General features: G+C 40.4%; 1 protein-coding gene across 7 annotated transcripts in view; it reads right to left on the bottom strand.

Moving 5' to 3' along the window:
• Positions 1-22,836, bottom strand: part of PDE1C (phosphodiesterase 1C) — a 569,208-nt gene that overhangs the window by 71,489 nt on the left and 474,883 nt on the right. For all 7 annotated transcript variants that reach the window (XM_010353320.2, XM_030933172.1, XM_010353326.2 and 4 more), the window contains 3 exons: positions 13,364-13,445; positions 9,930-10,050; positions 8,103-8,278 (listed from right to left, as the gene is read on the bottom strand). In XM_010353320.2, the coding sequence (XP_010351622.1) occupies positions 8,103-8,278; positions 9,930-10,050; positions 13,364-13,445 (379 nt within the window). The remainder of the gene's footprint in view (positions 1-8,102; positions 8,279-9,929; positions 10,051-13,363; positions 13,446-22,836) is intronic.

Below are 22,836 nucleotides of genomic sequence, written 5' to 3'. Positions count from 1 at the left end.
GCTCCACACATCATTATCAGGTGTTTTCTTTATTTTCTTTGTGTTAGCCTTGGTCCTGGAAAAAAGCTAATGCTCATAAATAATCTATTTGTTTTTAATCTAATGGACACCAGAGTGACTATGCATCTATCATATTTCCCTTTGTTTTAGCTGCTAAAGAGCTCAAAGTCCAAATTTGGTCCAGGTTCACATGATCATGAGGCTTTATGACATGTGTTTGGTGGAAGTCTGTGATATCTGGTTTAGTCTATTTCTCCTGCCTTTATTTTTGCTTACCTAAGATGTCTTCCTTAATATATCATGTTTTCATTCATTGATTCATCCATCCATCCATCCATCCATCCATCCATCCATCCATCCATCCACCCATCCATCCAAACCAATGCCCCAGCCTCATCCCCAAACAAATTAAATAAGATTCTGGAGAAGGAAGGGCAATAATAGGATAGTTTGAATGTTTTCCAGGTGATTTAAACATGCAGAATTGAGAAGCACTGATTTAAATGTTAAATGTTTGCCATTTAGTATTTCATAACATTCTACTCCCCAAAAGAGTATATTTGTAATTTACATTGAAAAGGTAAGGAAAGATTTCACAAATAACATAATTATGTGCATGTGAAGTACAATATGTCTTCTGGCCTTTATAGAAAGGTACAACTACACAGTGAAAATGCTCTTGCAGAAGAAGATGGTGAGATGGCATTCTCAGTAGGATGCAGGACCACAGAAGGTCCCCTGGAATGTTCACTCAGGCTTTATCTCATCCTTCTTCAGTGACTGAGGATGGGGTTTAAATGTCATCTTCGCAGGTTCCAAGATGGCCAATAGGAACAGCTCCAGTCTGCAGCTCCCAGTGTGAGCAACGCAGAAGATGGGTGATTTCTACATTTCCAACTGAGGTACCAGGTTCATCTCACTGGGGCTTGTCAGACAGTGTGTGTAGTCCACAGAGCAGGACTACACCCAGGAAGTGCCACACCCAGGAAGCGCAAGGGGTTGGGGAATTCCCTTTCCTAGCAAAGGGAAGCCATGACAGATGGTACCTGGAAAATGGGGTCACTCCCACCCTAATACTGTGCTTTTCCAACTGCCTTAGCAAACGGCACACCAGGAGATTATATCCCATGCCTGGCTCGGTGGGTCCCACACCCATGGAACCTCGCTCACTGCTAGCACAGCAGTCTGAGATTGAACTGCAAGGCGGCAGTGAGGCTGGGGGAGGGGCATCTGCCATTGCTGAGGCTTGAGTAGGTAAACAAAGCGACCAGGAAGTTCGAAATGGGTGGAGCCCACCACAGCTCAAGGAGGCCTGCCTGCCTTTGTAGACTCCACCTGCGGGGGCAGGGCATAGCTGAATAAAAGGCAGCAGAAACTTCTGCAGACTTAAACGTTCCCGTCTGACAGCTTTGAAGAGAGCAGTGGTTCTCCCAGCATGGAGTTTGAGACCTGAGAACGGACAGACTGCCTCCTCAGGTGGGTCCCTGGTCCCCGAGTAGCCTAACTGGGAGACATCCCCCACAGGGGCCGACTGACACCTCATATGGCTGGTGCCCCTCTGAGACGAAGCTTCCAGAGGAGGGATCAGGCAGCAACATTTGCCGTTCTGCAATATTTGCTGTTCTGCAGCCTCCGCTGGTGATACCCAGCAAACAGGGTCTGGAGTGGACCTCCTGCAAACTTCAACAGACCTGCAGCTGAGGGTCCTGACTGTTAGAAGGAAAACTAACAAACAGAAAGGACATCGACACCAAAACCCCATCTGTACATCACCATAATCAAAGACCAAAGGTAGATAAAACCACAAAGATGCGTAGAAACCAGAGCAGAAAAGCTGAAAATTCTAAAAATCAGAGCGCCTCTTCTCCTCCAAAGGAACGCAGCTCCTTGCCAGCAACAGAACAAAGCTGGACGGAGAATGACTTTGATGATTTGAGAGAAGAAGGCTTCAGACGATCAGTAATAACAAACTTCTTCGAGCTAAAGGAGGATGTTCGAACCCATTGCAAAGAAGCTAAAAACCTTAAAAAAAAAGATTAAACAAATGGCTAACTAGAATAAACAGTGTAGAGAAGTCCTTAAATGACCTGATGGAGCTGAAAAATATGGCATGAGAACTACGTGAAAAATACGGCTACTGAGAACAAGCTTCAGTGGCCGATTTGATCAAGTGGAAGAAAGGGTATCACTGATTGAAGATCAAATGAATGAAATTAAGTGAGAAGAGAAATTTAGATAAAAAAGACTAAAAAGAAATGAGCAAAGCTTCCAATAAATATGGGACTATGTGAAAAGACCAAATCTGCGTCTGCTTGGTGTACCTGAAAGTGATGGGGAGAATGGAACCAAGTCTGAAAACACTATTCAGGATATTATCCAGGAGAACTTCCCCAACCTAGTGAGGTAGGCCAACATTCAAATTCAGGAAATACAGAGAACGCCACAAAGATACTCTTCGAGAAGAGCAACCTCAAGACACATAATTGTCAGATTCACCAAAGTTGAAATGAAGGAAAAAATGTTAAGGGCAGCCAGAAAGAAAGGTTGGGTTACCCACAAAGGGAAGCCCATCAGACTAACAGTGGATCTCTCGGCAGAAACTTTACAAGCTAGAAGAGAGTGGGGCCAATATTCAACATTCTTAAAGAAAAGAATTTTAAACCCAGAATTTCATATCCAGCCAAACTAAGCTTCATAAGTGAAGGAGAAATAAAATCCTTTACAGACAAGCAAATGCTTAGAGATTTTGTTACCACCAGGCCTGCCTTAAAAGAGCTCCTGAAGGAACCACTAAACATGGAAAGGAAAAACCAGTACTAGCCAGTGCAAAAACGTGCCAAATCATAAAGACCATCAATGCTAGGAAGAAACTGCATCAACTAACAAGCAAAATAACCAGCTAACATCATAATGACAGGATCAAATTCACACATAAAAATATTAACCTTAAATGTAAATGGGATAAATGCTCTAATTAAAAGACACAGACTGGCAAACTGGATAAAGAGTCAAGACCCATCAGTGTGTTGTATTCAGGAGACCCATCTCATGTGCAGAGACACACATAGGTCAAAATAAAGGGATGGAGAAAGATATACCAAGCAAATGGAAAACAAAAAAAAGCAGGGGTTGCAATCCTTGTCCCTGATAAAACAGACTTTAAACCAACAAAGATCAAAAGAGACAAAGAAGGCCATTACATAATGGTAAAGGGATCAATTCAACAGGAAGAGCTAACTATCCTAAATATATATGCACCCAATACAGGAGCACCCACATTCATAAAGCAAGTCCTTAGAGACCTACAAAGAGACTTAGACTCCCATACAATAATAATGGGAGACTTTAACACTCCACTGTCCACATTAGACAGATCAACGAGACAGAAAGTTAACAAGGATATCCAGGAATTGAACTCAGCTCTGCACCAAGTGGACCTAATAGACATCTACAGAACTCTCCACCCCAAATCAACAGAATAGACATTCTTCTCAGCACCACATCACACTTATTCCAAAATTGACCACATAGTTGGAAGTAAAGCACTCCTCAGCAAATGTAAAAGAACAGAAATTATAACAAACTGTCTCTCAGACCACAGTGCAATCAAACTAGAACTCAGGATTAAGAAACTCACTCAAAACCACTCAACTACATGGAAACTGAACAACCTGCTCCTGAATGACTACTGGGTATGTAACGAAATGAAGGCAGAAACAAAGATGTTCTTTGAAACCAATGAGAACAAAGATACAACATACCAGAATCTCTGGGACATATTTAAAGCAGTGTGTAGAGGGAAACTTATAGCACTAAATGCCCACAAGAGAAAGCAGGAAAGATCTAAAATTGACACCCTAACATCACAATTAAAAGAACTAGAGAAGCAAGAGCAAACACATTCAAAAGCTAACAGAAGGCAAGAAATAACTAAGATAAGACCAGAACTGAAGAAGATAGAGACACAAAAAAGCCCTTCAAAAAAATCAATGAATCGGCCGGGCACAGTGGCTCACACCTGTAATCCCAGCACTTTGGGAGGCTAAGGTGGGTGGATCACGAGGTCAGGAGATCGAGACCATCCTGGCTAACACGGTGAAACCCTGTCTCTACTGAAAATACAAAAAAAGTTAGCTGGGTGTGATGGCAGGTGCCTGTAGTCCCAGCTATTCGGGAAGCTGAGGTAGGAGAACAGTGTGAACCTGTTCTTCTGTTGCAGGGATGCAGAGCTTGCAGTGAGCCGAGATGGGGCCACTGCACTGCAGCCTGGGTGACAGAGCAAGACTCCGTCTCAAAAAAAAAAAAAAAAAAAAAAAAAAAGAAAGAAAGAAAGAAAGAAAGAAAGAAAGAAAGAAAGAAAGAAAAAATCAATGGATCCAGAACCAAATATATATATTTGGTTTATATATATACATTAAAAAGGAGTTGAGAACAGCTATTTTGTACATGCTCATAGGTTCCAATCACAGGATGTATATAGAGAATTCGCTTTTCAGGTCTTAGATTTAGCATCTGCTAGGCCTCTTGACTAGTCGAAAGCAAGAGATGTGTGGTTCAATTCTGTTTCCTTTGGCTTCCCATGTCAGACTGTCTGCGGTGTTGGGACTTGTGATAAAAACAACCAAGAATAAGCAGTTAGAGTTAAGGCGGAGCAGAACCCTCAAGATCCATACATTTGCTTCCTCCCAGTGGAGAGCCGGTTCTACCCCACAATGCATGTCTGCACAGTTTTGGAGAAATACACTGATTTCTTTATTTGTCTTCCTGAATAATGATAGTATAGGGTCTCAGTTAAAAATCATATTGGGCTGATTATCCCTTGATATAATTTTCTGAAATGCCTACAACCAGAGAAGGAGAGAGAAAAAAAAACATAGAAAAGAGAGAGAAACTGATCAGAAAACCCAAAATACTATATGAATTTTGACTAGTTCAAATCTCAGTTCTATACAAGAACAAAAGAAAGGTGCTTCTAGACATTTAAGAACTTAGAAGGTGTTCCTGCTTCCTGAAAATTTTAGTCAAAGAACTGCTCCAGCTGACAGAAAACTTCAATCAACATTAAAAACTCAAAAATGAGAAAAATATGTAAATGAATAATTCTTTATATATTGTAAATCACAATATTCAGTATCAGAATAAAATACTCAAAATAGAGAAAGGCCAAATACAAGATAATATTATATTATGATCCCAATTTATGGGCAGAATTTTTACTTATATATATTTACAGAAAAGCAAATTAAAAAGAATTACATCAGAATTTTAATAATAGTTGTATGTGTCTAGAGAAGTAATGAGTAATTTTCATTTTCTTTTATATATGTATTTTATATTTCAGCATTTGTAACCTAAACACATTAGTGTTACACCAGAAAATAAGTGTTAAAAAAAAAGTACTAAATACTGAATGGAAATTAATCAATATTGATCAGACTTGAAAATTGTTATGTCCATACATCTTTGGTTGGGAATAGTGATTTTTAACTCTAAGGGCTATAAAAATATTTATTTAATCTTTCCTAATAATTATCAGTTCTTGCCTACCTAGTTTTGTAAATCAGGTTGGTTAACAAAACCAAGACCCATTTTCAGTGCATTTATTAACAATACATGTTCAAGTGCCCCATGGAGGACAGCCTTTCTTGAAATCAGGGTCATCTGGAAAAAAAGAGCAACAAACAAAACAGCCACCACCAACAGAAAACAGATGCAAACTAGATTTCTTATTAGCACCAGTCAACCAGTCAACAGCATTACTGAGCTGCTAAGAATGTTATAAAATATTAGTTATAAGTTGGTATTTTCACCACCACCTTAACTTTGTATTCAGATCTCTAATCTTCTTTTCCAATTTGCATAAATAACAGCTACTACTTAGGTACCAACCTTGCAGGCTCCTTACTCAGTGGTTTATAGGCATTATTTCTATTCACCTCAATTCTGTGATGTACATTATCATCCCCAAAGTGAGCCTCAAAGAACCTATCTGAATTTGCCAACAACAACAACAACAACAAAAACCCTTACAAGTCAAGACTCCATTCTCTCTCCCCTTCCCTGCTAATTGAAATGTACCCTGACAACCAAATTATTCTCCCACAAAATATCCATAACACCAGGCTCTGTGCCTTTGCCCAAGCCCTTTCTTCTTGTTCCCATTTCTAAATACAACCTCATTCAGGTCTTAATCCCAGAAGTCCTGCCACATGATGCCTTCCCAAACGCCCAAGCAGGGCTACAGACCAATTCTTTGTGCTTTCAAAATAGTTCAAACATACAGTATCTCTATCCCCATACCTAATGCATTTAAAAATTATTAGCTGTTTATTTATCTGTTCTTTTTAGAGGGCCAGTTTTCTCCTGAAACTGTCAAATGCTTCCCCAGGTGATTAGTTTCTGAAGGTAATTTTAGTAAGCCAGATAATTGCAAACAAATTATTTTGAAGTACCTCTTTAAATTGCATGTTGTCAGAAATTGAATTTTCAAGTGTAATGAGTGTAATTGATTATAAGAGAGTGTTTCTTTGCAGATGATGCAGTAGCTGCCATCGCTGTTTGCAATACCTGCCAACAGGGAGGATTCGAACGTTTAAAGCATTTGAATGGACTAGGAGAGAGTGCACTTAAAATATGGAAGAGGTGTTGGCTCCCTCCACAGTTCAGGGTGCAACATCTGTCCTGAAATGATAAGGGTTCAATTATGCCCTAAAAGTGCCATAAATATAAACCCTTTGCCTCACCTGAAATGAGCAGCCACTTGAATGGAATTTTATGGACAAGTCACAAAATTGGACAGAATTTTGTGGACAAGCCTTTGAATAACTCCAACAGTGAGGCTGCTTCTTTCCTACACTAGAAAAGGAACCCCCAGCTCCCACGCTGATATACAGGAACCAACACTGCTAGAACATGTTCTTATCCACTGTCCCTACCCTTCTCACCCAGTATACTGACACTGGGAGGGTAAAAATGTGAGATGTTGTGTTTGGGGAGGGGATGATGTGTTTTTGCCTGATGTGAGGGCCTAGGGCTTAGCCTGGTGGTGCTGGTGGCAACTTCAGGGCTTTGACTGAACTTCCATTCTTCCTTTGAATGAAACTATATAGTAATGTCTCTTTCCCTCCCCTGCCACAAGACTGTGAGCTTTGAGGGCAAGGATGTCTGTTACTCATCTCTGTACCCTGGGTACCCGGCACAGACTGGCACACAGTAGGCATGCAATAGATGTTAGCAAAAACTGACTCTTGTTGAAGGCTCACCTCCAGGAAGCCCAGTTCCCTCACTGGGCTCCCAGAGCCACCTACGTATTTGTCCTTACCTTGAATCAGGCATCACAGTGTCAGACCCCTTATTAGGTTTGTGCTACCTGCGCACGAGGGCCTCTCTCCCTAATATGATCATGTAGAATGTACCCGTCATGGAGGTCATGCTCAGTAGTCACAAATGCACACATGAACAAAGGAATTTAAGCTTCCCAGATCATACAAATTTCCACCTTTTTCTGCTGATAGTCCCAAAGGCCACAATTTTTAGTTTTGATGATGTCTACTTCAGGGAATTTCTGTTTACCAACAATTTACCATCATCTTAGAAGATCAGATATATAGTTTGGGCAATGAGTGAAGGGAAACTGAGAATATGAAAGGAATATAGAAATGCATGTAAGAAAATTAAAGCTCCTTATATCCCAACATAATGGCCAAGGCAAGGTGGCTATTAGCAGGTATTTACTTAGGTGAAAGAAGAAATAAAAGCCTCACAGTTGTTCCACAAGACATCAAGTGAAAACGACAATATGGTTTAGCAGAAATCAAGAAATAATAACACCCATCTCCTGTAGAGTCTTCATACCAGAAAAAGGAGTTTAGTGCCACACCATAAAGGGCATCATGTCAGGAGGCTTGCAGGTCTGCTGCATTTTATCATGCGTTCATTGGTAGATATTATGAAGATCAAAAGATGGTAGATTCTAACATTCAGCAATTTGAATCTGCATCCTGAGCAACTGTGCGTTATTTGTAACACACATAACTCAGGGAAGACAACCTTGTTTTACAACTGGGTGCTGAATTGGCTTGGACAGGTCTGTGGCATGTTACCTTTGGGTACCTTGGCCCTCCATCTCTCCCGATTGATGTGCACCACCTCAGTCCAAGTAGCTTTAAAGCTCTTATAGTCAATGGGAATGACAGAACTGTTGATTGGGGCACTTCCCTCCGAACCAGAGCTCTTGACACCTGATCGCTTGGCATCTGATGAGCTGATGCTATTCAAACTGGAAAACAAAAAAATCATACCAAAGAAGAGAGTTAGTGTTTGGAAAATGTCTGCCAATGAACTAGCCCAGGGGAGGAGTGGTTAGCACTCATCGAGTTATTGCTGTAAAATTTCTGGGTCCTGAGGTTTATAATTATTCTATTTTCCACATATGACAGGTGGAAAATTCTGAATTTTCAGCAGGAAAAATATCAACATTGCAGTCTCAAGAGTCTCTATATTCTTCATATTTCTTCTTTGCTATTTGGCCTCTTCTGTTTTCCCAATGACCAGAACCCCCTCATGTGAATTTTCTCTGCTCTGTTCTCTGAAACTGACTAATTTGAACTGGGACATCCACTTAATTCTGCAATTCACCCATCTGCTTCCACACTGACCACTTTTCCAAGTTACCTAGCAACTTGCTCCTCTTTCTTTCCAGCTCTACCATTCCCCTGCAAGGGTCTTTCTGATCCCAGTATACCAAAGTCCAGGGGAAGTGATAATTTCCTTAAATCGCTGGAAGAAGATGGAAATGCAGACAGCATGGAGATAGTGAGAGACTAGGTCATGCAAAAGACCTTATGGGTAACTTTGTAAATGTTAGAAAGTACTATCTTTCTGGAAAATCTCAAAGAAGTAACTACTGCTACCAAGTGGTCAAAGCAGTGACTGGTAGGAACACAAATTCATGATGGACTAGACAAGCAGAATGTATTTCAGTCACTGCCTGAAGAGCTGTGGGGCCATGGGGACTCTGCCAGGGCCTCTGTCCTCCTTGTTAGCAAACTTAAGAGAGTCTATCCATCTGGAGCATGCCTGGGGTCCCCCTGTCCTAACACTTGTCTTTCTTTACTCCTTTTCCTGCTCTTTGCTTCTCCTTTTCCTATTCATTCCATTTCTCTTCTTCCTCCTTTGTGACAAAGCCCAATGTTTTACATGAACAAGGAGATTAATAGTAGTAGTAATAGTAGTAGTATATCTAATAAAGACTTTATTATAGCTAGCACTTCCTCTGTTCTAGACCCTGTTGTAAGGTTTAACATAGACTGAATATCTTATTTAATCTTCTCAGCCACCTCTGAGTATTATAATCCACGTTTTCTCAGATGGGGGAAGTGAGACAATTTGCCTGCGATTGCACAGCTAGTAAGTGATGAGGTCAGGAGTTTTTAACTCTGGCATTCTGATTCTAGAGCCTGTACTCTTTACTGATCTACCCTTGATATAATGATGTGGTGGTAGAAGGTGATTTCAAGCTTTCGATTATTTTTCTCTACTTTATTCTTTGTGCAAACCTTGAAATGAATGTCAGTTTCATTTCTTTGTAAGTACTCTCTAGGAGTGACACTGTCTTTGTGGAGTATTACATGAGCAAGGATTGTCTGGGCACAGCAGGTAAACATGCAGCAAATGGGGTGGTGGAGGGGCAGCACCAGGTTCCTGCTGGTCATGATTTAGACCTTGGTCACCTCTTACAGTTTAGCTTGGAGAGTATGGATAATACAATTTCAACTCCTCTGAGAAAAGGAAAGAGGCAGACAACTTTTTATGAGAAGGAGCTAAGGCAAATGTCATTATGACATACCATCCCCATCCCCAGCAAAAGAAGAATTCTATCCTCATGGACAGGCCAACCTCACCCCCAGCCCTCAGGCTTCCCCACTGACCTCGAACGTCTCTGTCCTGTCCCACCAGTTGGAGAGGTTTCATCAATTAATGGACTCACAATCTTCTCGGTCATGTCCGTAAGCACAGTGAAGGTGGGTTCCACAATGAAATCAATGAAACCTGAAGAGAAACAGCAATGCTTCAGAGGAACCACATATTACCTTGGGCTTTTCCATACTTTCCAGAAGAAACTGATCTAGAAGCTCCAGATCAGATTACAAGAGAATGGGTTGATCTTATTCACTTTATATATTCCTTGATTTGAATATTACATGTCAGTTTCATTTCTCCTACATAACTTCCTATGACTTTTCAGGATACAGTTCAATAAAGTACCTATGAAATACTCAACACCCACTACAGAACAAGCACTGTGATAGGAACTGTGTAAAAGACTAAGACTGAACAATACGACCTGCCTGAAGTTGTGACATTTGAGCTGAGCCCTTAAGAATGGGTGGAGAGGAAGATGTGGCTATTCACTCTGGGCAGTGGGAATGGAAAAAGCCAAGTGACAGATGGGAGGGTGTAAGATGCGTCTGGGGACTGACTAGGGAGTAGGGATTCTTTTGGATTTGTGGAAGGAAAGCTTGGGAAGGTTAGTTATTGACAGCTCTAGGAAGGGAGGCTTCTAAGTGTTCAGATAGAGGGTTTGGACTTAGGTGGACACGGGAGGCTCCTGGAGATGTTTGAGCAGCATTGTCATAAGAATTTTTAAATGTTCTTTGGAAAGTTAATCTGGCAAGATAATAATGAAGAAAGCAGGAAGGGAGAGGGATGAGAAAATCATTTAGAAGCTATTGCAATTGCTCAAAAAAAAAAAAAAAAAAAAGATAAAGAAGGCTGGAACCAGTGCCACTATAAAGTGGAAATGCAAAGCAGGCACAGATACCTGCACGGCAGGAGGTGGTACTGCCTCTATATGGGATCTGCCAAAGACACTCCAACAACAAAGCAGGGAAAACAGAAAATGGAAAGAGAATGTGGCGAAGAAATGACAATGGGCTCTGGTTCATATTTGCTGACTTTGAGGTACAGGGGCTGCATCTAGATGGGAGGGGGCAAACAGAGTTGGAAGAAACAGCATTGGAAAGTGACAGAGGGCTCAGACCTAGAACTATACCTTTGTGAGATCACCGTGCTAGAGAGATGGTTGAAGTTGGGCTACAGAGATTGTCCTAACAGCTCAGACACCCAAATATTCTGTGACAATCAGGAGAAAAACTAGGAGCTGAAGCTAGTGGGGACGGTGGTAATTCCCTGCACAGCCACATGGAAACTGGAAGGAAACTAAATATCAACCAGAGGAAATGTTGCCCATTCTCCTTTGAAGGTCATATCTGGAAATGTATGAATGCATATTTAGTTTTCACAATGGCCCAGGTAGAGGTAAAGGTGGCATTAATGCTGAGCATAAAGGATGTTAAGAGTCCTACAATGTAATTGACAAAACAAGAACTGTCTCAATCAAATACCAATAGTGTCCTGACTGATAAGGAAACAGTGAGAGTCAAATGTGTATTATGGTTAATATAGTGTTGTAATTGTGTATGTGTAGTATGTGTTGTGTGTTACAATTAATTATAGTGTAGTTTTAAGCTGAAACTAAAGTATTTGATGACACCACTTTTGCCTTTTTTTTCCTGACAAATTAAGCTCAACATGTCCAAACCAGAACTAACTCATAAGCTTCCCCACAACCTTTGTAAATGGAACCGTGGTCCAACCACTTAATCTAGAGTTCTGCCTTTATCTCAGCTTTGCATTCAGTCAAATCCTTGACACCTTATGTGCCACCTCTCTTCTGGAGAGGCTCTGTTACTACCTTAGTTCTGATATTCATCATCTCTTCTTTGTAATCCTGTAGGAGGCACCCAACTGGTTTCCTTGCCTCTAATCTTACTGAAAATCCTCCAATTAATCCTCCATGCTACTGGCAAAGAAATCTTCTAAAAACAGGGTTGGCAAACTTTATCTGTAAAGGACCAGATAGTTATTTTAGACTTTGCAGGCCATATCATCTCTATCAAAACCACTTAACTCTGCCACTGAAGTGCAAAAGCAGTCATAGACAATATGTAAATGAATGCACTTAGCTGTGTTGTAATAAAACTTTATTTACAAGAACAGGTGGTGGGCCAGATTAAGCCCACAGGCTAAAACATAAATTTATATATTTTTAACCTCACTTAAAATTCTTTAGATATGCCCTCATTTCCCACAAGAAAGTATAAACACATGCTATTATTAACACTACATAAAATCTGGGCTTGATACGTCCCTCACTACATCCTACTCCCTACCCAATGTTCTTGCCATATGGAAATGTTTAGAATTTGCTGACCATACCAGGCAGTTTTAAGTGTCACTGCTTTGTATATGCTACATTCTCTGCCTGGAATGACTTTCTACCCACCCCTAGCTCACCTCCAACACAGATCACCGTTTGCCCAAACAATGCCTACGCACTTCTTGGGACTCAATTCAAATATTACCCCTTAATAAACCTAATGGTTCACACACTGTTGTGTACCTTATTGTACTATGTACAAAAGTCTACCTTAGCATTATAACATTCTAATAGATTTTTGTTTTTGTAACATGTTGCCCATCACCCAATACTGGTTTAATGTGTCTGACAGCAGGTACCATGTATAATTTCTCTTTGTTCCTATAACATCTATTACCATGTCTAGCAGTGCTCAATATATGAAGACTCAATATATATTATTTAAAAAGCATAAGCACTCAAAACAAAAGTAGAAAAATCCCTAATTCTTATTGAATTTTCTTAAATGATTTCAGACTCTTCAAAGGTGGAGATCACTGACAACGTTTAATTCAGATAGGGCACTGGTGCCCTCTCCCATAGATGAAGATTTTTAAAATGCATATATTATGGCTATCAGCAATTCCAAAGTTATCCTTACCTAAAAAAAAGTGCTTTAAAGAAAAGAAAGGAAGGAAGGAAGACGGGAAAGAAGGAAGAAAACATTTTGAAAGATCCATTCATGGAAGTAGATTCAACCAGGAAATGGGGCTGTCCTGAAAATGGGGCTAGAAGAAGCATCAGTGAGTAGAAATGCCTTGGCAGCTTACAGTGCTGCATGCAGAATGGAGGGATGGAGTAGAATGGGCTTCCTGCCAATGACATTTGTTATCTCCTTGGAGAGTTGGGACCCCCTCTTTCTCTTGACAGGGAATGACAGAGACACCAAGAGTACCATTGTCCAATTCTCCCATGAACAGCCACATTCCAGGGAGAAGAATGGACAGAGTGGTTCCATAAATCCAATCAGGCAGAGCCATGAGCACAACATGGCAGAATGGGGCCAGTTTCCCAGCCAAAGAACTGCTCAGAGCATCTGTGCTTACTTCTACAGGCTTCCTGCTTTGGTGCTTCCTTCTAACCAAAGAGCTGGCAAACACGTACCTACTTGTGACTGAGCAACCATAGTGGACTTTCGGTCACACAGAGGAGAAAAAGGCAGCCCCAGTTCTGCTTCTCTGTCACCCTGGAAAAATAAAAGGTCATAGTAAATTAAGGAACAATAGGTTGGGTCACCCAGATTTCATTTAGAGACTTCTGCCGCCACAGAGGCCACTGGTCTTTATTTTAATTATTACAATTACATTATATAATAAGTCTTTATGGAGACTTCTTCTCTACATAAAAGACAAGAAAAGGCTGAAGCCTTCTGGGATCCAATAGTTCCATCCAACTACAAAGCTCATGCTGCTGTAAAGAAAGCCTCATTGGGCAGTACTATGACCTCCATGGAAAATAAGGCAACAGGAAATATGTCTTGTGGCCTGCAGCCAGCACTGCAGGCAGAATTTCTGTGTTTTCCTAAGTCATCCTGGGTCAACCTGTGGTCTCCACCCAGATGTGGGCAGTGTTTGAAACTAAAATTCAAACTGGACTGATTCAGATTGATCCCCCTAGTGCTACTTAAAGTCACACACAGTTGGAGCAAGTGCTTCTGGGTTCTTAACCTCAGAGGTCAGTCCATAATGAAAAGTGGACCAAAAAGAGTCAGAATAAATAATTGCTTGTGTCTATGAAGATAGGCAACAATAAAACATAATTGTCTGACCAATATATTCTCAATCTTACCAAAAAGCATCACCATAATAAGTAAGTACTATGAAAAGTCTAAATAATGATGGAGATGTTTTCTAAAAACTTGGGCCTGAGACTTAATACTTGTCATACCCCCAGAGGAAAGGAAAAAAAAATATGTCACCCTTCTTATAGTAGTGAAGCTGTGCTAATTCATTTTACTGCCTCAGGATAATAGCTACTGACTTGTGCTTGAATCTCTTTCTCCTACTAGATGTGAGATAGATCATAGGTAAGTTATTTTCTTTCCATGCATTTCAGTTTTTATCACTTGTTAAATGTGGGATAGTAATCTCTACCTCATAGGGTTATAAGGATGAAAGAGAAAAATGCATGTAAATAAATAAAATGAACTGTTATTTCCCAACAGGTGGCTCTAATATTTAAGGTCAAGATTTGAGAAACTTTTAGTGAATTTGTTCACCTAATACATTCTGATTGTAATAAGTACTGTCAATAAATTAATTTAATAGCAAATAAAGGATAGTAACAACCTGCAACCAGGCCTGGTTCAAAACTGGATGATTCTTCCTTCTAAGGCATGCTACCAAAGAGAACACATGTTGGCTCAATGCAGCATTAACTGAAAGGACGGAAAAGGAGTGTGTGTCTAAGGAAGTTCAACACTGGGGTCACAATGGGAGCTGGAGACATCCAAGGGTTTCAGGAATAGTCCCTAAGTGGTTCAGTTCCTTCTGCACCCTCTTCCTATATCGACACCCCAGGGGACAAATGGCTTCTTTATTTAAGTACGCTCTACTGAAAACTACTCTCTCCAGTGGCATGATAAAAATGATTTCCTCCTGAGTGATTTCTACCTAGGTGATACGTAGAAAAGGAAGTGTATTTATAACATAAATTCTAGTGATGTAGATGGTTTGGTGGGATAGTTCAGCTAAAACAAATAAAACCCTTTTTATTCCCAGGTAGCAGGGATACAAATTGTTCTGTCAGTACATTTTAATGGGGAGGGTGTGAACACTCTCCATTTGACTATTAAAGTATAAATACCAATTTGGATTTCATTACTGAACAATCACCCGATACTAAATAACTCTAATTCCATGAACTTGTCCATACCCAAATATACACATTATTTACATGCTTTGTATTTAATTGAGCTATGTAGACTCAACTAATAAAAGCTTATTTTTAAAACAGAGGTAATTGAATTCCCTTTGGAAAGCAGATATACTTATGAATTGGAAAAAAAAACAGTGCTGATAATAATGTAGAGGAATAAACTTCTACTGATGAATCCAACTTGAGTGATAACACCATACTGTATGACTCTATAGCTATAGCTTAAAATTACTCATACACTTTCCTCTTTATTGAAGAGGTCAACATTTTCAAAAAAGGGCAAAATTCTCTTATTTATACAAGGATTTTAAAAAATCACTCATTTTTTTCTTCCAGGACAGCTTAGAAAATTAAATATCATTCCTGCAGTAGGGGTTCAGATAACTCCAACTGATAAAGTCATGTAGTTGGCATGCAGAAGGAAGATAATGAATATCTGTTGAATAAATGAGAAGACTAATTTGGTTAGAAACACTCAAGTTCCTTTGGTCACTCAGACATTTATGACAGACAAACTAAAGAGAGCAATTAGGCAAGTAGCTGTTCACCAAACCCCTATTCTTCTCCTCCTCCATTTCCTGTCTACACAGCTAGACTCCATTGCCTAGAATCACTGCCAGTTAGTGCTCAATAACAGAAGAAGAGAAGGGATGCATTTCTACCACAGTTCAGCAGTTCAGGCCTACAACATCTCTTATGCCTACTTCTCCATGCTTTCCCCGGTTTAGTGGTTTGATGTAGACAAGCACTTTGGAAGCCAGGTAGATGGCAGAGTGTGGTCTAAAGTCATTGCTTATGATAGAACCACCTGACAATCAAGAAACATGAGTCCTATACTTTACATGAGTGAGTTCAAAACTTCCATTTATGTGTGTTGCTATACATTTGGGGGTAGCTATATGTAGGCAGCAAACCAGTGAAAAGAAACAAGGGCTCCATCTGTATTGGAAGTTCACAGAGAAGATGGCACCTGTCAATGAAAGAGCTTCCAAAGACATTTAGGTAATATCTCAAGTGAGTCTTCTCAGAAAGAAAAAGGAAATGTTTGGGAAAGCAACAGAAGGATCAGGTTGAACAAAGCACAGCAATGTATATTCTTCTTTCCCAGAGGAGGAAGACACAAATATAACATATGAGAAAGGCATTGTGATGTTGGATTTAAGATAGCATAGTAAAGTTTTAGCTTTTTCAGAAATTATCACCTCAAAATGAGGAGGGTAAGAAAAAGAAATGCAATCACACATCCAAGTGAAAAATCTGTAATCTCAAATCAAAACTATATGAGAAAGGGCTGCCAAATGCTGTAAATATCAAAGAGGAATGAGGCAAGATGCCAAGAGGCTAGGTAGAGAATAGACATTGAATTGCAAGAGGCCCTACAAAAGTAAGGAAAAAGTCAAGGCACACACACACACACACACACACACACACACACTCACACACCACTTCATAGGACTCATAATAAACCAAGGACAATTCTAGATAGCTTGGAATACTACTGCTCTGATTGCCCTGTGGTACAAATCTGCAAATAGTTGGCCTGAAAAGAATACATTTCACTCAAAGATGGTAAATAATAATAACAAAGTGAAGAAGAAAAGACAGGAGGAAGAGAAGGGGCAGGGCAGAAGGAAGAGTACAAGGAGGAGGACAAAGAGATGATGGAGAACATGGAGGGGAAGAGGAAAAAGGTGAAGAAGAAGAGGAAGGAAGAGATAAAAAAAAAAAGAGCAAAGGGAGGAGAAGGAAGTATTATACCATCAGCAGCAAAAGCAGGAATAGAGAACTTCAAACAGCAGATGGGGAACACTCATCAGAAAAATGGTGCCACTATTAACAGAAACAAGCTCCTGAAATTATCAAGAACAAGGGCTCAGGGGAATGAGACCTAGCAGAGTGCAGGAAATATATTGAAAAGAGAAGAAAACTAGAACTATCACGTTAATGCAGATTGTGCTGGAAGCAGCTCAAAGGAGAACTGAATTACTAAAAATAAAAAGATCAGTGAAGGCACTATAAACAAAAAGAGAAACAATAAAACAATCTGATAATTTCATAGAGAAAAAAGGAAAAACTCACCAACACGTGTAATAAAGTAAAATGGGAAAAATACCATAGAGACATTAAAAAAATTGTAAGAGATGTTTGCAAAATATAAAATTGTACAGCAATACAAAGAAAATGAACCTCACAGTTTTTACAACATGATGTATTTACCAACGAGGTGAACCTATACTTCTTTAAAGTCAATATTTCATCAAAAAGTACCCTGAGGCAGTGGCTTGGATTTTGTAAATTATGGTTATAAAATTGAAGATGTAATTTACTCTCTTAGCAAACCATGGAATGTGTGGTCCATCAGCACTGAGACTATGCCCTTATTTTAAAATGTAACCCAACTTTCCAAATGTAATTTTTAAAAACACTCTATAGTGCCACCAAGATTTCCGATTTGAATTGTCCAACTTAAAATCTATAGTTAAGAGCTGAGGCAACATTTCTCTTACATGTGCTACTTACTATAGCTTATGGCATCGAGGTTAAAATATTAAGTTAATGAAAATAATTTACTGAATTATAATTACAAAAAAATAGTTCCAGTGCAATGAGTTAACAGTTCCTTCCCAACAGGCAAGAAATTCAATATGGTTATTTTCATATTGCCTCCAGCACGTTTTTATTTGAGTATATATATGTGCAAACAAGGTTTCCTTCACGAGGAAAAAAATGTCCATGTGTTTAAGTAATTCATTTTTACTTCCTCATAATTAGAAAAAGAATCACTGTAATACCTTAAACTTATATGAGTTAGCTATTATCTATCCTTTAGCCATGGACCAAATACTCCTAGCTGTAGAGGGTATGACATGGTTTGGCTGTGTTCCCCCACAAATCTCATCTTAAATTGTAGCTCCCATAATTCCCATGTGTTGTGGGAGGGAGCCAGTAGGAGATAATTGAATAATTGGGGGTAGTTTCCTCCATACTGTTTACATGATAGTGAATAAGTCTCATGAGATCTGATGGTTTTACAATGGGAAACCCCTTTCACTTGGTTCTCATTCTCTCTCTTTGCTCGCTGCCATGTAAGACATCCCTTTGTTTTTCCTTTGTCTTCCACCCACAGTTGTGATGCCTCCCCAACCATGTGGAACTGTGAGTCAATTAAACTTCTTTCCTTTATAAATTACCCAGTCTTGGGTATTCTTTATCAGCAGCATGAAAATGGACCTACACAGTAAATTGGTACTGGTAGAGTGTGGTGCTGCTGTAAAGATACCTGATATGTGAAAGCGACTTTGGAAATGGGTAACAGGTAGAGGTTGGAACAGTTTGGAAAGCTCAGAAGAAGATAAGAAAATGTGGGAACGTTTGGAACTTCCTAGAGACTTGTTGAATGACTTTGAACAAACTGCTGATAATATGGACAATGACATCCAGGCTGAGGTGGTCTCAGGTGGAGATGTGGAACTAGTTGGGAACTGGAGTAAAGATGACTCTTACTGTGTTTTAGCAAAGAGACTGGCTATATTTTACCCCTGCCCTAGAGGTCTGTGGAACTTTGAACTTGAGGGAAATGACTTAGGATATCTGGCAGACAGAATTTCTAAGCAGCAAAACATTCAAGAGGTGACTTGGGTGCTGTTAAAAGCATTTGTTTTTTTTTTGTTTTTTGTTTTTTTTTTTGAGACGGAGTCTCGCTCTGTCACCCAAGCTGGAGTGCACTGGCCAGATCTCAGCTCACTGCAAGCTCCGCCTCCGGGGTTCACGCCATTCTCCTGCCTCAGCCTCCCCGAGTAGCGGGGACTACAGGCGCCCACCACCTCGCCCGGCTAGTTTTTTGTATTTTTTAGTAGAGACAGGGTTTCACGGTGTTAGCCAGGATGGTCTCGATCTCCTGACCTTGTGATCCGCCCGCCTCGGCCTCCCAAAGTGCTGGGATTACAGGCTTGAGCCACCGCACCCGGCCTAAAAGCATTTGGTTTTATATAAAGAGTAAGAAAAGGATCCAGTTTCAGCTTTCTACTTATGGCTAGCCAATTTTTCCAGCACGATTTATTAAATAGGGAATCCTTTCCCCATTTCTTGTTTTTGTCAGGTTTGTCAAAGATCAGATGACTGTAGATGTGTGGTACTATTTCTGAGGGGTCTGTTCTGTTCCACTGGTCTATATCTCTGTTTTGGTACCAGTATCATGCTGTTTTGGTTACTGTAGCCTTGTAGTATAGTTTGAAGTCAGGTAGTGTGATGCCTCCAGCTTTGTTCTTTTGGCTTGGATCCTTTCCTTACTCCTTACACAAAAATTAATTCAAGATGGATTAGAGACTTAAATGTTAGACCTAATACCATAAAAACCCTAGAAGAAAACCTAGGTAATACCATTCAGCACATAGGCATGGGCAAGGACTTCATGTCTGAAACACCAAAAGCAACAGCAACAAAAGCCAAAATTGACAAATGGGATCTAATTAAACTAAAGAGCTTCTGCACAGCAAAAGAAACTACCATCAGAGTGAACAGGCAACCTACAGAATGGGAGAAAATTTTTGCAACCTACTCATCTGACAAAGGGCTAATATCCAGAATCTACAAAGAACTCAAACAAATATACGAGAAAAAAACAAACAACCCCATCAAAAAGTGGGGAAAGGATATGAACAGACATTTCTCAAAAGAAGATATTCATACAGCCAACAGACACATGAAAAAATGCTCATCATCACTCGCCATCAGAGAAATGCAAATCAAAACCACAATGAGATACCATCTCACACCAGTTAGAATGGCAATCATTAAGAAGTCAGGAAACAACAGGTGTTGGAGAGGATGTGGAGAAATAGGAACACTTTTACACTGTTGGTGGGATTGTAAACTAGTTCAACCATTATGGAAAACAGTATGGCAATTCCTCAAGGATCTAGAACTAGATGTACCATATGACCCAGCCATCCCACTACTGGGTATATACCCAAAGGATTATAAATTATTCTACTACAAAGACACATGTACACGTATGTTTATTGCGGCACTATTCACAATAGCAAAGACTTGGAATCAACCCAAATGTCCATCTGTGACAGACTGGATTAAGAAAATGTGGCACATATACACCATGGAATACTATGCAGCCATAAAAAAGGATGAGTTTGCGTCCTTTGTAGGGACATGGATGCAGCTGGAAACCATCATTCTTAGCAAACTATCACAAGAAGAGAAAACCAAACACCGCATGTTCTCACTCATAGGTGGGAACTGAACAATGAGATCACTTGGACTCAGGAAGGGGAACATCACGCACTGGGGCCTATCATGGGGAGGGGGGAGGGGGGAGGGGGGAGGAGGGAGGGATTGCATTGGGGAGTTATACATGATATAAATGATGAATTGATGGGTGCTGACGAGTTGATGGGTGCAGCACACCAACATGGCATAAGTATACATATGTAACAAACCTGCACGTTATGCACATGTACCCTAGAACTTAAAGTATAATAAAAAAAAAAAAAAAAAAAGAACTCAATCAAATGTACAAGAAAAAAAAAACAACCCCATCAAAAAGTGGGCAAAGGATATGAACAGACATTTCTCAAAAGAAGACATTCATACAGCCAACAGACACATGAAAAAATGCTCATCATCACTCGCCATCAGAGAAATGCAAATCAAAACTCAAAACCACAATGAGATACCATCTCACACCAGCTAGAATGGCAATCATTAAAAAATCAGGAAACAACAGGTGCTGGAGAGGATGTGGAGAAATAGGAACACTTTTACACTGTTGGTGGGACTGTAAACTAGTTCAACCATTGTGGAAAACAGTGTGGCGATTCCTCAAGGATCTAGAACTAGAAATACCATTTGACCCAGCCATCCCATTACTGAGGATATACCCAAAGGATTATAAGTCATGCTGCTATAAAGATACATGCACACATATGTTTATTGCGGCACTATTCACAATAGCATAGACTTGGAATCAACCCAAATGTCCATCAGTGATAGACTGGATTAAGAAAATGTGGCACATATACACCATGGAATACTATGCAGCCATAAAAAAGGATGAGTTCGTGTCCTTTGTAGGGACATGGATGCAGCTAGAAACCATCATTCTCAGCAAACTATCACAAGAACAGAAAACCAAACACCTCATGCTCTCACTCATAGGTGGGAATTGAACGAGATCACTTGGACACAGGAAGGAGAACATCACACACCAGGTCCTATTGTGGGGGGGGGGGGAGATAGCATTAGGAGATATACCTAATGTAAATGACGAGTTAATGGGTGCAGCACACCAACATGGCACATGTATACATATGTAACAAACCTGCACGTTGTGCACATGTACCCTAGAACTTAAAGTATAACTTTTTTTAAAAAAAGCATTTGGTTTTAAAAGGGAAACAGCGCATAAAAGTTCAGAAAATTTGCAGCCTGATGATGCAATCGAAAAGAAAAACCCATTTTCTGAGAAGAAATTCAAGCCTGCTGCACAAATTTGCAGAAGTAACAAGGAGACAAGACAATGGGGAAAATGTCTCCAGGGCATGTCAGAAACCTTCCTGGAAGCCCATCGCATCACAGACCAACAGGCCTAGGAGGAAAAAAATGGCTGTGTGCAGCCTAGGGACTTGGTGCCCTGCATCCCAGACATGCTAGTCATGGTTAAAAGGGGCTAGGTACAGCTAAGGCCGTGGCTTCAGAAGGTGCAAGCCCTAAGCCTAGGAGATTTCTGCAGAGTGTTGAGTCTGTGGGCACACAGAAGTCAAGAATTGAGGTTTGGGAACCTCCGCCTAGATTTCAGAGGATGTATGAAACCACCTGGATGTCCAGGCAGAAATTTGCTGCTGGGGCAGGGCCCTCATGGACAACCTCTGCTAGGGTAGTGTGGAAGCAAAACGTGGAGTTGAAACCCCCACACAGAGTCCCTACTGGAGCACTGCCTAGTGGAGCTGTGAGAAGAAGGCCACCGTCCTCCAGACCCCAGCATGGTAGATCCACTGACAGCTTGCACCATGTGCCTGGAAAAGCAGCAGACACTCATTGCCAGCCCATGAAAGCAGTCAGGATGGAGGCCGTACCCTGCAAAGCCACAGAGGCAGAGTTGCCCAAGACCATGGGAACCCACCTCTTACATCAGCATGACCTGGATGTGAGACATAGAGTCAAATGAGATCATTTTGGAGCTTTAAGATTTGACTGCCATGCTGGATTTTTGACTTGCATGGGCCCTGTAACCCCTTTATTTGGCCAATTCCTCCCATTTGAAATCGCTGTATTTACCCAATACCTGTACCCACATTGTATCTAGGAAATAACTAACTTGCTTTTGATTTTACAGACTCATAGGCAGAAGGGACTTGTCTTGTCTCAGATGAGATTTTGAACTGTGGACTTTTGAGTTAATATGGAAATGAGTTAAGACTTTGGGGTACTGTTGAGAAGGCATGATTGATTTTGAAAGGTGAGAATATGAGATTTGGGAGGGGCCAGGGTGGAATGATATGGTTTGGCTGTATCCCCACCCAAATCTCATCTTAAATTGTAGCTCCCATAATTCCCACATGTTGTGAAACGAACCCGGTGAGAGAGAACTGAATCCTGGGGGCGGTTTTCCCTATACCATTCTTGTGGTAGTGAATAAGTCTCATGAGAGCTGATGGTTTTATAACGGAAAAATCCCTTTCGCTTGG

The sequence above is a fragment of the Rhinopithecus roxellana genome, chromosome 6 (assembly GCF_007565055.1).
Source record: "Rhinopithecus roxellana isolate Shanxi Qingling chromosome 6, ASM756505v1, whole genome shotgun sequence".
Taxonomy (NCBI): domain Eukaryota; kingdom Metazoa; phylum Chordata; class Mammalia; order Primates; family Cercopithecidae; genus Rhinopithecus; species Rhinopithecus roxellana.
The sequence above is the reverse complement of the archived record's forward strand: the minus strand, read 5'-3'. Positions and strand labels throughout refer to the sequence as shown.